At 37.5% G+C, this 13,600-nt stretch overlaps 1 protein-coding gene across 1 annotated transcript; it reads left to right on the top strand.

Annotated features, from left to right (window-relative positions):
* The first annotated feature begins 240 nt into the window (after nt 1-240).
* Nucleotides 241-1,869, top strand: LOC121427442 (transmembrane protein 45B-like). Its single transcript, XM_041623831.1, has one exon. It carries the CDS (start codon nt 721-723, stop codon nt 1,546-1,548), a length of 828 nt encoding a protein of 275 aa, XP_041479765.1. The 5' UTR covers nt 241-720; the 3' UTR covers nt 1,549-1,869.
* Nucleotides 1,870-13,600: the final 11,731 nt, after the last annotated feature.

The following is a 13,600-nucleotide window of genomic DNA, read 5'->3' as shown; positions in this document are numbered from 1 at the left end:
GTTTATGTATAGGTCCATAAGAAATGTTGTTGCGCTATAGCGCCATGAGCGTTTATGGACGGTATGTCCGCTCAATGAGACATTCAATTTTATTGTTACATCTCACTCGTGCATGAACGCCACACTTAGATAGATAACACTTAAACCATCGAAAATAAACCCTCGAGTGCACAATAGTTATCAACGCAACCTTTTGAAATATAATTAGGTCCATCTTAATCAGAATAAGAATACAATTTTGAATAAGAATGATGAACCGAATTGAAGTGAACTTAGGAAGAATGTGAGAATGAATGAACTCCTTTGCCCAAGGATCGGACAATTTCTTGCAATTGTGCTAAGAATATTGATAACACCGTACTAACTTATTATGGGAGGGTATGTACACCGTGAATCAAGGAAACCAATGAATGCGGTGGTGCTACTACTGGGTATCTGGTTTATGGACAGATGGCCCGCCATACATCAAATACGTGCGCTAACAACCGCACGTACCATAGAGGGGAGAGCGAGAGGGGAAGAGAGAGAAAGGGAGAGAGAAAAAGATGTGCGCATATATACCAGTCCGTGTCATCGCGATAAACGATGGTAAACGATCGAGGCGCCATTCCAATGCAATAATGTGCAACCAGTTGAGATCATCACTAGATTCAGACCACTGTGGAATAAGCAAAAACTTGAGAGGGATTCTCTCCTAAAGATCAAGAAACACAGACGAAAATGGGATCGTTTGGTGGACATGCAGTCCCTGGTGGATTCTTTATCATTGCTGCTATCTGGTGGATCATACAACTTGCATACACCACCGCTGTATTGGACAACGGGAGGAAGCGGCCCCGGTCGCGCCTGATGCAATGTCTGCACCGAGCTCCAGTTGAAGCAGGCCTAATCATTTTCGGCGCCGTTGCCGGCATCGTCGTCGAGATGGCCTACTCCGAGCCTATCCTAGTCCTCATCGATAAAAACGGCGAATGGCAAAACGATGTGGAGTGGGGTCACTGCTCCATGTACTTGTATTTCGGCCTGTACGGATTCGTCAAAACTATCGGAGCTACGTGTGTTCCTTCTGCAGCCAGGTATGAACAAGCTTTCGGCGCTTTGGCGTACGCCGTTGAAGGGTTTCTCTTTTACTACCACACCCATGGCCGCAGTCCTCTGGATATCCACCTTCACAACATGCTTGTTTTTGCCATCTTTGTCTGCTTCTTGTCAGCAGCCGGTGAGATTTGGAACCCTGAAGATATCCTGATCCGGCTAATCCGGATTCTCTTCACCCTTGTCCAAGGTACGTGGTTCTGGCACTTGGGAATCGTTCTCTACAGACCGCCATCGGGAGAGGAATGGGATGGCGAAGACCACCTCAATATCATGTTCACTACGGCCTTTTTCACGTGGCATATTCTCATCGGCATGTTGGTTCTGTTCGTCGTCTATTGCAGCACCAAACTGGTGTTGAAGTCCTGTGGGATCTCGACAGTACAGTACACTGAGACGTGTAACGGTCGTGAGGAACTTGAGACCAAGCTCTTAGGAAACGCATCAGACTGAGGAAATGTGAACAATCAACATCTTATGGATCTTAGATGATGATGATGCTAATGATGAAGATGACGATAATGGTGACGATGATGGTGGTGGTGATGATGATGGTTACGGTGATGATGATCAGATGATGTGTAGCGGTCGTGAGGAACTTGCGGTCAAACTATTAGGGAACACATCAGACTGAGAAAATATGAATTGGCCAACATCTGGGGCCCGTTTCATAAAGGACTTGCAACTATTGTAACATTGCCACTATGCCAACTACCATGGAAACTTTGATTATGATTGGCTGCTGAGCCCTGTTACCATGGCAGTTGCCATTATGGCAAAATTACCACAGTTGCAAGTCCTTTATGAAACGGGCCCCAGTATTGATATTTGGTAAATAATGATAATAATAGATAAAAAATTAAAATAATAATGACAATTCCAATTACGACAAGGATAATGAGAAATAAATAGTATTAACAAAAATCATAATGATTAGTAATGATAATGATACATATTGTAATTCAATTTTATTTTTATATCTGATCACCTCTATTCTCTGATTATTCATTCTGGATTTTAATGATTATCATGATCATCTTTGTATCATATTTAAAATAATGCAATTGGCGTACAATTTAAGCACCGACTGTGAGATTCAATTTGAAGTAAACCATGAATGATGATGATGACAATGATAGTAATAATATTAATACTAAAATTATTAATAGTAATGATAACAATAATCAAGATTTACAATGTGCCCAATGCAATCTAGAATCCTGAAGACGGAATAAGAGAAAGAATTAAGAAAAAAAATTATTGAGGTCTACCATAAGAAAATGAAAGACCAGGATAAGTGAGACAATTAAGGGATACAGTTACGTTATACATACATTTCCTTATTCAAAATCACAGGTTATGATGGTGTGATTTCCAGATTAGCAAGGAGCAGAACCTTTCCATGCCAGCGTGTTATTCTTTGAAAATTCGTCCATAAAATTGTTTTTAAAAAGTCATAAATTATGTGCTCTGTATTCCTTGATATTCGAACCATAATATGTAACCCAATATATTTACAAGAATATGCATTGCCTTGTGGTGTTGGAAAGGAAATTGGAAACCAATTAATGCAAGCCATATTTCCTCTAAATTCCGGGCTGACAATGAATTATTTAAAAAAAAGAAACAAAATGTGGTTGTGATTGGTCGGGTCAGCTATTCAGTAGCTACCAACAAGTATTTGAGCCTTTCGGACTATTAACAGTAGCTGTTCAGCCAAGACGGAAAAGTTGAACCTTGGTCGAGCTGAATAATATAAATAGAAAGGTTGACGAGAACGCGATTGAACTTTGGTCACTTGCTTTCTCCCTCGCTTTCAATGTCAAATATAGCCTATCCCAGGGGCGGACCCAGGATTTTCCAAAGTGGGGGGACATTTTTTTTTACTTTTACAAGCAAAAAGAAAGAGAGGGAGAGAGACAAAGGCGGATCCAGGATTTTATTAAAGGGAGCACGTGTACAAGGGGTTTTCTCTATACAGAATAAAAGAATAACACGTTTTCGGGGGGGGGGGGGGGGCAGGGGTAGGATGTGCCCCTACCTTGGTCTGCTACTGGCCTATCCCTTTACACTGCAAACAAACGTAGGTGTAAATTTAACACCTGCCCGGTATCTATATCGGAAAACGCCAGAGAAGTGTTGAAACAACACCAGTTAAGAATCAAACCGATATTGATTTACCACTATTGGTGTTACTTTAACGCCTATCTGGTGTTAGCCTAACGTCAAAACCGGTGTTGTTTCAACACCTCCTTGGTGTTTACCGATATAGATACCAGGCGGTGTTAAATGAACACCGGCGTTTTTGCGGTGTAGATTGATCAAACTTAGACTGAAATATTCTGCAAGACTTGCAGAGCGCTACAAAAATATCACACTCTCCTTGTATACTATCTCCAATCACGCCAGTATATATCAATTCTAACATTTACACAGCAAAAACTGTGGTGTTAACCGGTGTACATAGAGGACCACACCAGTTATTTTACACCGGTGTTAAATTGGTGGTGTTAGTTTTACACCTATAGGTGTTATTACAACACCTATGGTTGATACATGTACACTCTTTGGTGTTATGTTCAATCTCTAGGGTGTTATTTTAACAACTCAGGGTGTCGTCCTCTCTTAACACCAATTGGTGTCAGTTTTAACACCACAGTTTTTGCAGTGTAGGTCTTGTGCTATTATGATTCTTAAAAGTACGCGAAACATTTTCAATGGCCACGTATGATTGTACTTTGTTTTTAACAAATAATTTGTTGTATATTTTCTAAATGATGATCTACATTCTTAACTGACCACTTTATAATCGTCGCGGAAATAGAATTGTAAATGTCAACTTTGAAATAGATTATTTGCTCGCATGTATTGTACAATAGGTATATTAAATCGAGGTGGTCAATCCGGATTTAGAATACATCAAAGGCATACGTACTTCTGCTTTGGTTTCGTTTTACTATTTGAGACAAGACAACAATCGCTTTATTTTTTAATAGGAACACTCTAGTTGGAAGAACGGTTAAAAGTGGTAATTTTACGTTAGCAGGCCTAATATCCAAAACATGAATGATTTAGAACTTTGTGGAATATTTTTTACTTCTAAATTTGCTCAATACCAAAGATTATTCGTAAATTTAACATATTCCTCCTGATGAAGTACATCTGAATTACCGATATTAAGGATTCGCGTTTGAATGAGTTAGGCCTACTTAATGCTTTTCTCCATATACATGATGACTTTTTTTCATGTTACATTTTCAACGGGTTTTGAAATGTTGTGCTAATCATTGTGTAATATTTCTATCTTTAAAAAAAAATGTCATTTGTGAGCATTATATCATCAGTCACTGGCTGTGAGATAGGCCTACAATTTGAAATAGATTACAATGCAAAAACTCCGGTGTCGATTTGATCAGCCTGGATCTATTTGGTTTTGGTCTAACACCAGATAGGTGGTTATACAACACCAATTAGTATTAAAACAGCATCGGTTTGATTCCAAACTGGTGTTGTTTCAATACTTCTCTGGTGTGGACATCGATTCCGGGCTTGTGTTAAATCAACACCGGAGTTTTTGACGACGATCACACAATACATTGATTTTCGTGTTGATCACGTGATTGCAACATGATTGCCTCGTCATGACATCTCGCGCAAGAAGCATTCCTTTTGTTAAACATGATAAATGTCACACCCACCCCAACAGCAAGTTGGATGAAACAGATATAGAGAAATCATTCAGTAGTAGCTATGAAAATTGTATCAATATCGGAGGTAACATGAAAATGGATTGCGTTGACATTTAAAAGCTCCTTCGCTTATTGCAAAACACGTGTACACACTGTTCTATTTCGAAACATGTGAGTTAATTACGTCACACTCTCACAGCGTCTTTTGTATTTTACTATGTAAATTCATATTCAAAGGTCAAGTCCACGCCAGAATAATGTTGATTTGAATTAAAAGAGATAAATCAAACTAGCATTACGCTGAAAATTTCATCAAAATCGGATTTGAAATAAGAAAGTTATGACATTTTAAAGTGTCGCTTTTTTCTGTTTCAAAAGAAGTGATATGCACAACTCAGTGACATGCAAATGAGAGTCCATGATGTACCTCACTCACTTTCTTTTGTTTTCTATTGTTTGAATTATACAATATTTCATATTTTACAGATTTGACAATAAGAACCAACTTGACTGAACCATATAGTACTAAGCAATGCTAATTCCCCATGTTCAGGGAGGAATTAATAGTTGTTTCACTTGGCAATGGGTAGAAAATTAGAATATTTCATATTTCTTATAATAAAATACAAAAGATTATAGTGAGTGAATGACGTCATCAGTCTCCTCATTTGCATGCCGACCTGGATATGCATATGATTTTTTATGTGAAATTAAACAATACTTTAAAATGTCATAACTTCATATTTTACATCCGATTTTTATGCAATTTTCAATGTTATGCTTGTTTTTTTTTCTTCTTTTTATTCAATCAACTTTTTGTTGGGGTGGACTTGTCCTTTAAGAATCAAATAGGCCTATATAACTTTTAAACATTTCACGTTTCACCGTACATTATTGAAGGCAATGGAAGTATTGACTTTGACTTTTCAAATGATAACTTAAAAATATAGCATCATTGATTCCCTCATTCGCTTATCACCATTGATGTGGGTATTAGTTCGTTATGATAAGTAAAATTTGAAATGATTTCTAATTTACAGCCGATTTTGATGAAATGAATTGAAATGCGTGAGATATATATATGTGCCCATGAACAGGCGTGTTTTTCACGACTCTTTCAGAAACGGATTTTGAATTCTCTTTTTTTTTGTCACATCATGGGCATTGAAGAAGAGTGTGACTTTACCTTTCATATTTGAGAGCTATGCTCCTTTTCAAATCTATGATTTTATTTCTACGGCATTTACTATACCATTTATGATTATATATATATATATAGGCTATATATATATATATATATATATATATATATATATTATTGGTTGGATTGCTTAACTAAGCTAGTCATACAGACTTTTTCACCCTAAGGCTCATAGGCGACTGATAAGTATGAAGAACACATTTTTTTTTGGAGACAGAATTAAGTATACAGAGCATGTGGATTTGGGTATGACATTGGCCGATTGACAGAGCATGAATTTCTATTAAGCATTGTTGAATGGTGTTACTGAAGGGGTAAATGTGTATTGTTTATTACATAAGGGGTACTTAGGGGTCATTACTACATGGTTGCAAGTGAGGGGGGGGGGGATAGTGGTGCTATCCATATCCAGCAAGGAGGAACTTTTTCTCATGTCTACAGGTAGATATGAGTTCAGTTCGAGAATTAAAATTGTATTTGTTTGCGGTGATGATGAAGTATTTCTCTCATAGGCAGAGGTTGCAGCGTTTTGTGAGTGGAGAGTAGGGTTGAGCATGGCGTACGATTCTCCATGTTATCTTGTGGGGTGTGCCCTCATCTTTCGGTTTCCAAAAATGCTTACCGAGTTCGGTGCTGTGCCTCTTCTCTTTATCTTTAAATGGTGTTTTGTGAGATGCCATGTCTGGTTTTGAATGTGGTGGCGGTCAGTCCGATATACACAATACACATGTACCCCTTCAACAATACTTAATAGAAGTACATGCTCTGTCAACCCAACCCTAATGCACATGCTCTGTATACTTTATTCTGTCTCAAAAGTTGTGTTCTTCATACCAGTCGCTGATGAGCCTTATAGGGTGAAACAGTCTGTACGACTAGCTTAGTTAAGCAATCCAACAAATAATATATATATATTCTCACGCATTTTTATTAAAGTAACAGAGTACCAACTTAATAAGAATGATCAGAAGGAATGTTTAAAATATTGTATAACATAGGTTTTGTTCTTTAGATTTTATAGAATAACGCTCATCGAAACTGAGTACATTTATATAAAAAAAATGGTTTTCTTAAAAAAAATAGTATTGGAATATGCTATCATACAGAATTTGTGTTTAAAGATGAAATAAGCATTTTAGAACGCATGAATGTAAATTTATCACGAATAATTTTATTGATGCCATAAACATTTTTAAAAAAATATAACTTTTTTTTCAAATATTGAGAAGTCATAATAGATCTGTAGAATTCTCTATGCAGGGAGTGAAGACAATGCATACATTGTGTGCTAACAAGCAAGAATCTAATGACTGTGCTATGGAAATAATTGTATAATGCATAGAGTTGCTTTTCAGTCGATATTACTAATTAGTCATGTTAGTCGGGTCAGGTGGATGCAACTGAAGCGCCGTGGAAAGGCGTGGAAGCGCCGTGGTGTAGCGGTGTTGTTCTGACTCTCGCCTTGTTAGCAGAGGGTCGTGTGTTCGAATCCCGCCATGGCCTAGCGTCCTTTGGCTAGCCGTCAATCCACAATTTAATACCCATGTGTTAAGTGGGTAGGATGCGAAAGTCTGTATGCCTAGCAATTGAGTCTTGGAATTATTGTTGGAATGCTCCCCAGGGAGTGAAGAAGGTTCATACATTGTATGCGGGCATGCAAGGATCCGATGACCGGGGTAATAATATAACTGTAAAGCGCTTAGAGACTTCGTTCCGATGTGTCAAGCGCTATATTAATTCGGAATATCATATTATTAACTGATATAGTTATATTTTACTAGAACAGAGTTTTTTCCAACTAGAATATGCGACAGAAATGGGACTAGACATACCAGTTCCACCCAGCTGACTAGTGATCTAGTCAATTTGACTAATTTGTTTTACATGTTTTAAGAGTGAATGAAACACGACATCAAAGAAGATATTATTTATTATACTTATTGTTAAGATTCTAATTATCATCAATAATTAATTTCAAACTGTTGATTATTTTCTATTTATGCCGTTTGAAATTTAAACTATCATATACTGTATATAGATCTGACATTTTTATTGGAAATCAAATTGTTTTATGAATTGCCTTTGACTAAAATTATTGAAATGATTGTAATAAACCTTAATTGTCTTTCACATCATGATTCGTCTGGTATTGTTTGTTGTCTTCTTGTGAATTTGAAATAAGAGTCATATTCCATTATTTCATCGCACCATGTTCTGCCCAACCTGTTTCAAATTTTGTTAATTTTCTCTTGTTTGATTATTTCTTCATACCTCACATTATCTGAAAGATTTCAGATTCATTTATTTTACACCTTTAAAATACACAAAAATACTTAAATACATATTAAATACAAATGATAAAGGATGGTGTTAACAATTTTTGTGGTAAATGCTGTCGTACAGATTGATAGGCCTCCAAGTCAAAAGGTAGGCCTTTCACATTTAAAATGTGAATGAAAAAAGTTTTTAAAAATTGCTTACTCAATTCGATCGTTTGCATTTTTGAACAAATCATTCAACGATCACAACCTTGTGACCTTTGCGGACTACCATGCAATAATTGATAAGAAGCATGGGCGGAAATCCCAGGGGGACGTGTCCCCCCTACTCAAAATAGCAGTGGGGACACAATATCGAATGTCCCCCCTACTATTTTTGGTCTTTTATGATGGTAAGAAATACATCATTCTTAATCGAAATAAAAAACATGTATTTTGGGACGAGATGACCTTACTTTTGCGATGATAACCGTCTTTTTTGCTTGTCAAATTTAAATGTTCCCGCCCCTTGTCCCCATAGGCGGAACCAGGGGGCCGAGAGCCCCCCCCCCCCCCTCTTAGCGGAGCAAAAAAAAAGAAAAAAAGGGAAAGAAAGAAGGAAAAAAGGAGGGAAAGGAGAGGAGAAAAAGAAGAGAAGGACGACGAGTGCGTAACATAAGATGAGGGGAAGACTTGGAAAATAAAAAGAATCTTTCGTGCCACGTTTTTCGTGCTCGCATTGCCTCTTAGGTGATTTTCATATCTTGTTCAATATGGAGTTCGAATATTAAGTTTGGAAGTCAATATACAAAACATATTTCACCTCGGAAATCGAACTTTCATTATTTTGTGCAATTTAAAAATTGGTTTTTAAAAAGAGCTCTGTAAAAATGTCATTTTATGGTCTGAATGTTAACATTTGCTGCTTTCGCTGCGTGCTCGCAAATTTTTATTTATCAGGTACCCAGGATGTCAAATTGTGCGGGAGCGGGGAGCACCGCTCCCAGGAAGCAACAGAAGAAATTGAGGAAATTGTGCCTTCATGAGAAAAAAATAAAAATGGGAAAAAGGAGAAGAAAAAAAGAAGAGGAAAAAGAAGGAGAGGAAGAGGAAAAGAAAGAAAAGAGGAAGGCAAGAAAGGGCAAGAGGAGGAGGAGGAAAAAAGAAGAAAAGAGAAAAATTAGAAAAAAGTGCCATATTTTCATTCATTTAGTTACGTCTAGACTAGCTTGCAAAACGTAGCAGAGTACTTCAGTAATACTGAGCACACTTATTCTGGATTTTTTTATACATATTTTACCTTGCACTTGCACAGTGCCAGTGAGGTGAGGACAGGTCTCAGTGAGGAAATTGAGTATAGGCGCAAAACAATGTTACTTATCTATTAATTGATACTTGAGATTCTGATATATATATCGGATATTATATCCCTTACTTAAGATTGTTGTATTGAGAGTGTCCACAAGGAGAATAAGAATAGTTTTACTACGATAAACGTTTGTCGTGATATAGTTCATTTTCCTTGCTGACGTCACGCATAGTCCATTTTTTCCCTAGGGAAAAAGTGAACTATACGTTTTTTGGACCCCCCCCCACCTAGCTCGCGATACGCGATGTGAGCTCAACATCCAAAGTTCCCCATGATGTGTTAGCAGGCCTGATGTGCTAGTTACAGCCTACATGATATAACACGCACTGTAAGTTCCTAAGGACCATGTAAACTCTACCAGTGCAAAATAAGTATTCTTAGTATGTAAGTTGTAACAACACAGAAGTTGTATGATGTTAGAGATAAGCATTAGCAAGCAGTACACAATATATACGATTACAACTGTACAAAATTGCAAGGTCTATTTAAGCATAAAGCAGTACAGAATAAATACTGTAAGTTTGTATCAGTAAGAAGTCCTAACGTCCAGACTGGAAAGGTGTATTGTACCTCTAGGTCTAAACGACCCAACTCCATCATTAAACTAATAGTTTCTGATTGGGAATGGATCTTTCATCCATTTAGATGCTCAATTATATGCACTACCTGTAACAGTACGAAGCCAAAGTGAGTACTGAAAGTCTATACATAAGTTATAAGTATTATTGGGGTGACTTTGTAACAGTACAACCATCATGACCATGTGAATATGTAACTCATGTTGTATCTTTCTTCACAATGCCCCGGGGGGGGGGGCACTTCCATTCACGAGTGGATACCATGCGCGACCATGGGGTCACGAAGAGCACCCTAAACACGTAATATCCATATTCTGAAAATGCACCCCTTAACAAGTATTGGCGTGTGAAACCCTACCCTTAACAAGTATTGGAAACAAAACGATACTCTTGGCAAATATTCCCTGAAATGAACCCCTAAACAAGTACGTTTTATTGTTGCGGGTCCTTCGGCCGTCGGCTTACCTTATTTGGTTTAGTACGACCCTACCTTCTACCATGCTTCTACACCTCGCGCAAATCGGACTCTAAACACGAATTGTTGGGGCAAAAAGGACATCCTTTATAAAACATTTTAATTTTGTTCTGTCATCCCCGCAAATTCGACCCTAAACACGTAATTTTCCTAGTGAAATAGATACCCTTTTTTCATTATTTTTGTGTTTTTGACACCCTTATCACGTTACGTACGTAACGTGCCCTATCGTGAAAAAAACATCCTTTTTACGTGTTTTTTGGTCGCGCATGGTATCTACTCGTCAATGTAAGTGCCCCCCCGGGCACAATGCGCAAAAATGTAGACATTTCAGAATAATGATGATTATGAAAAATCAACCACAAGTGGTTGTTTTTCACCAGCTGACTGAGGAAACTTTGAGCTTCAAAACTTGCTCCTGAGGAAGAAAAAATAATTTGACGCCCTGCAGGTACCTATCATTTTCATTTATTCCATAAAGTTTTCAAAATATCCCTTTTCAAGTCTGATTGTAAAGACGTATCAGCTAGCGCGCTGCACGCTCGCATGTTGATTGGCGAGTTATATAAATGTTTCAATATTGATTATACAACAAACTTCTTAAAATCCCCTTTTCATTGCAGTTGATCAAAAATTTTAGCTCGCGATTTGCGCTTGCATTAATGGTTAAGAATATATTAACTGATGCATCCAATTCATAATCACAAAAGTGAAATGTCCAGTTTTTATGCCACGATATCATCAGATTACGCGCCTCATTCTCAAACTTTTTTTTATTTAATACGACACGAATTCCATACCTTCCTCTTTTTAAATTAGGAACCTGTTTGCCCCCAAATTATGGTTGTTTATAGTAATGAGCTGAAAAGCGGGAGAAGCTGACTTTATGGAGGTGACGGCAGAAACTGATATAAAGATTTTACCCGCTCGGAGCCGACCAGACCAGAAGTTGCGCGATCAATTAAAAAAAAGAAGATAACTTCATACATTTACCTCGGCCTAACCTTACTCAAATTCATGCCCTAATGTATACAATTTTAACTTTATATGGCAAGAAGCACATAGCTGAGGTGGAAAAACAGGGTTAGAGAAAAGGTGGGGGAACAATGGAGAACTTCAATATTGTCATTTAACCGCGCGCAGCGCGGAAGCAAAATTCATATATGAATTTAAAGCAAGAAGAGTGAAGGAGTTTCTCTTTTGAGAAAAAAATAAAGAATGAATAGAAAAAACACAAAGCTACCTTTCTTCCCTTTCCTTCCTTCCCTTTTCCTTTTCTCCTCTCCTTTTTTCCCTTCTTTTTTTCTTTTTGGGGACGTTTTTTGGGGGGGGCGACCGCCCCCCTGGCTACGCGCCTGGATATGGCCTTGATCAGAACACTAGAAACTTGAGAAATGTCATGAATAATTACGAGCGAGCGGAGCAAGCGAGCCGAAATGTTTGCGTTTTTCCGTCAAAACATACAATTCTTCTCAATAGCTTGTTGGTAATGATTACATATTAGTTGATGATACATGTCCTTCTGCTCGTAAGTCTCATGATATGGCCTTGATCAAGAGACTAGAAACTTAAGAAATTTCATAAATGATTACGAGCGAGCGGAGTGAGCGAGCAGAAATTTTCGCGTTTTCCCGTCAAAACATACATTTCTTGTCAATAGTTTGTTAGTAAATCAAGTGTTAGTCGATGCTACATGTCCTTCTATTCGTAACACTCATAATACGGCCTTGAACAGGAGACTAGATACTTATGGAATTTCATAAATTATTACGAGCGAGCGGAGCGAGCTAACCGACATTTTAGCGTTTTCCATCATTTTGGTTTTCATATTGGTAAAACATATTTTGTAAGAAAACGTATGTCTTTGTCTTGGTTCACTTGTATTCATAAGTATACATCATGATAATGATGTATGGCCTTGTTAATGGCGATACCGTGATCATGTCGGCGACATGCGGAAATAAAAGATATAATAAAATGGAGCGAGCGAAGCGAGCGGAAATTTTTTAATTTTTTCTGTGTTTTTCGTCGGAAACATGAGATTCTGTTCATTATTGCTGTCATATACATTATTGGGTAGGGGAACTGTCCGTAACCAGACCAAGGAGTTATCAGGCTCTTGCCCGATAATTCCTTGACAAGACCGACCTCTGGGGAGACAAGCAAAAAAAAAAAAAAAAAAAAAAAAGGGGGGGTTTGAACCCCCGAACCCCCCCCCCCTTGCGTACGCGCCTGTGCGGGCGCTGCGCGAGCACAAAATGTTACCATTTAGACGATTTTATAAAACTGACATTTTTACAGAGCACCTTCGAAAAATCAATAACGAAAATTCGATTCCGAGGAGAAATATTTGTTGCACATGGAATTCCAAAACTTGATATTTAAGCTCCATATATTAAACAAGCTATTTAAAATGTAAAATTTTATATCGCGACATGAAAGATTCTTTTATTTTCCAAGTCTTCGCCTCTTCTTATTTTATTGACTCGTCTTCTTCCTCTTTTTTCTCCTCTCCTTTCCTTCCCTTTTTCCTATTTTTCTTTCCCTTTTTTCTCTTTTTTTCTCCGCCAATAGGAGGGTCCAGGTCCCGATTCCCCCTAATTGTTCCTAAGAAGCTTCCTAATATATTGGGATATAAGTAAAAAAAAAATGATAGCCGCATAATAAAAAACTATTTCGTGTAAAATCTTGCCAAATTGTTGAATTACAAGATCTTTCCGTTTGAGCAACAGGTTAGCATTTTTGTTATTTTGTTTCATTTCTTTTTATATGACTTGTGTTTACTTGTAATTATTGAAGAACAGAATTGTCATTTTGACAGCACTGAATGTGGGCTATCCATCCGTTTTGTATATTTTGTTGTTTGCATGTGTAAAATAAATACTGTCTATCTTAAAGCGGTAGCGTTTATCACAGTTTTTTCTCAAACCTAGCT

The sequence above is a fragment of the Lytechinus variegatus genome, chromosome 14 (assembly GCF_018143015.1).
Source record: "Lytechinus variegatus isolate NC3 chromosome 14, Lvar_3.0, whole genome shotgun sequence".
Lineage (NCBI taxonomy): Eukaryota > Metazoa > Echinodermata > Echinoidea > Temnopleuroida > Toxopneustidae > Lytechinus > Lytechinus variegatus.
Note: the sequence above shows the minus strand (reverse complement) of the source record. Positions and strands in the feature narration are given on the sequence as shown.

What these genes read in the sequence shown, in the direction of transcription:
- LOC121427442 (XM_041623831.1), top strand. Translation starts at nt 721, where the DNA reads ATGGGATCGTTTGGTGGACATGCAGTCCCTGGTGGATTCTTTATCATT.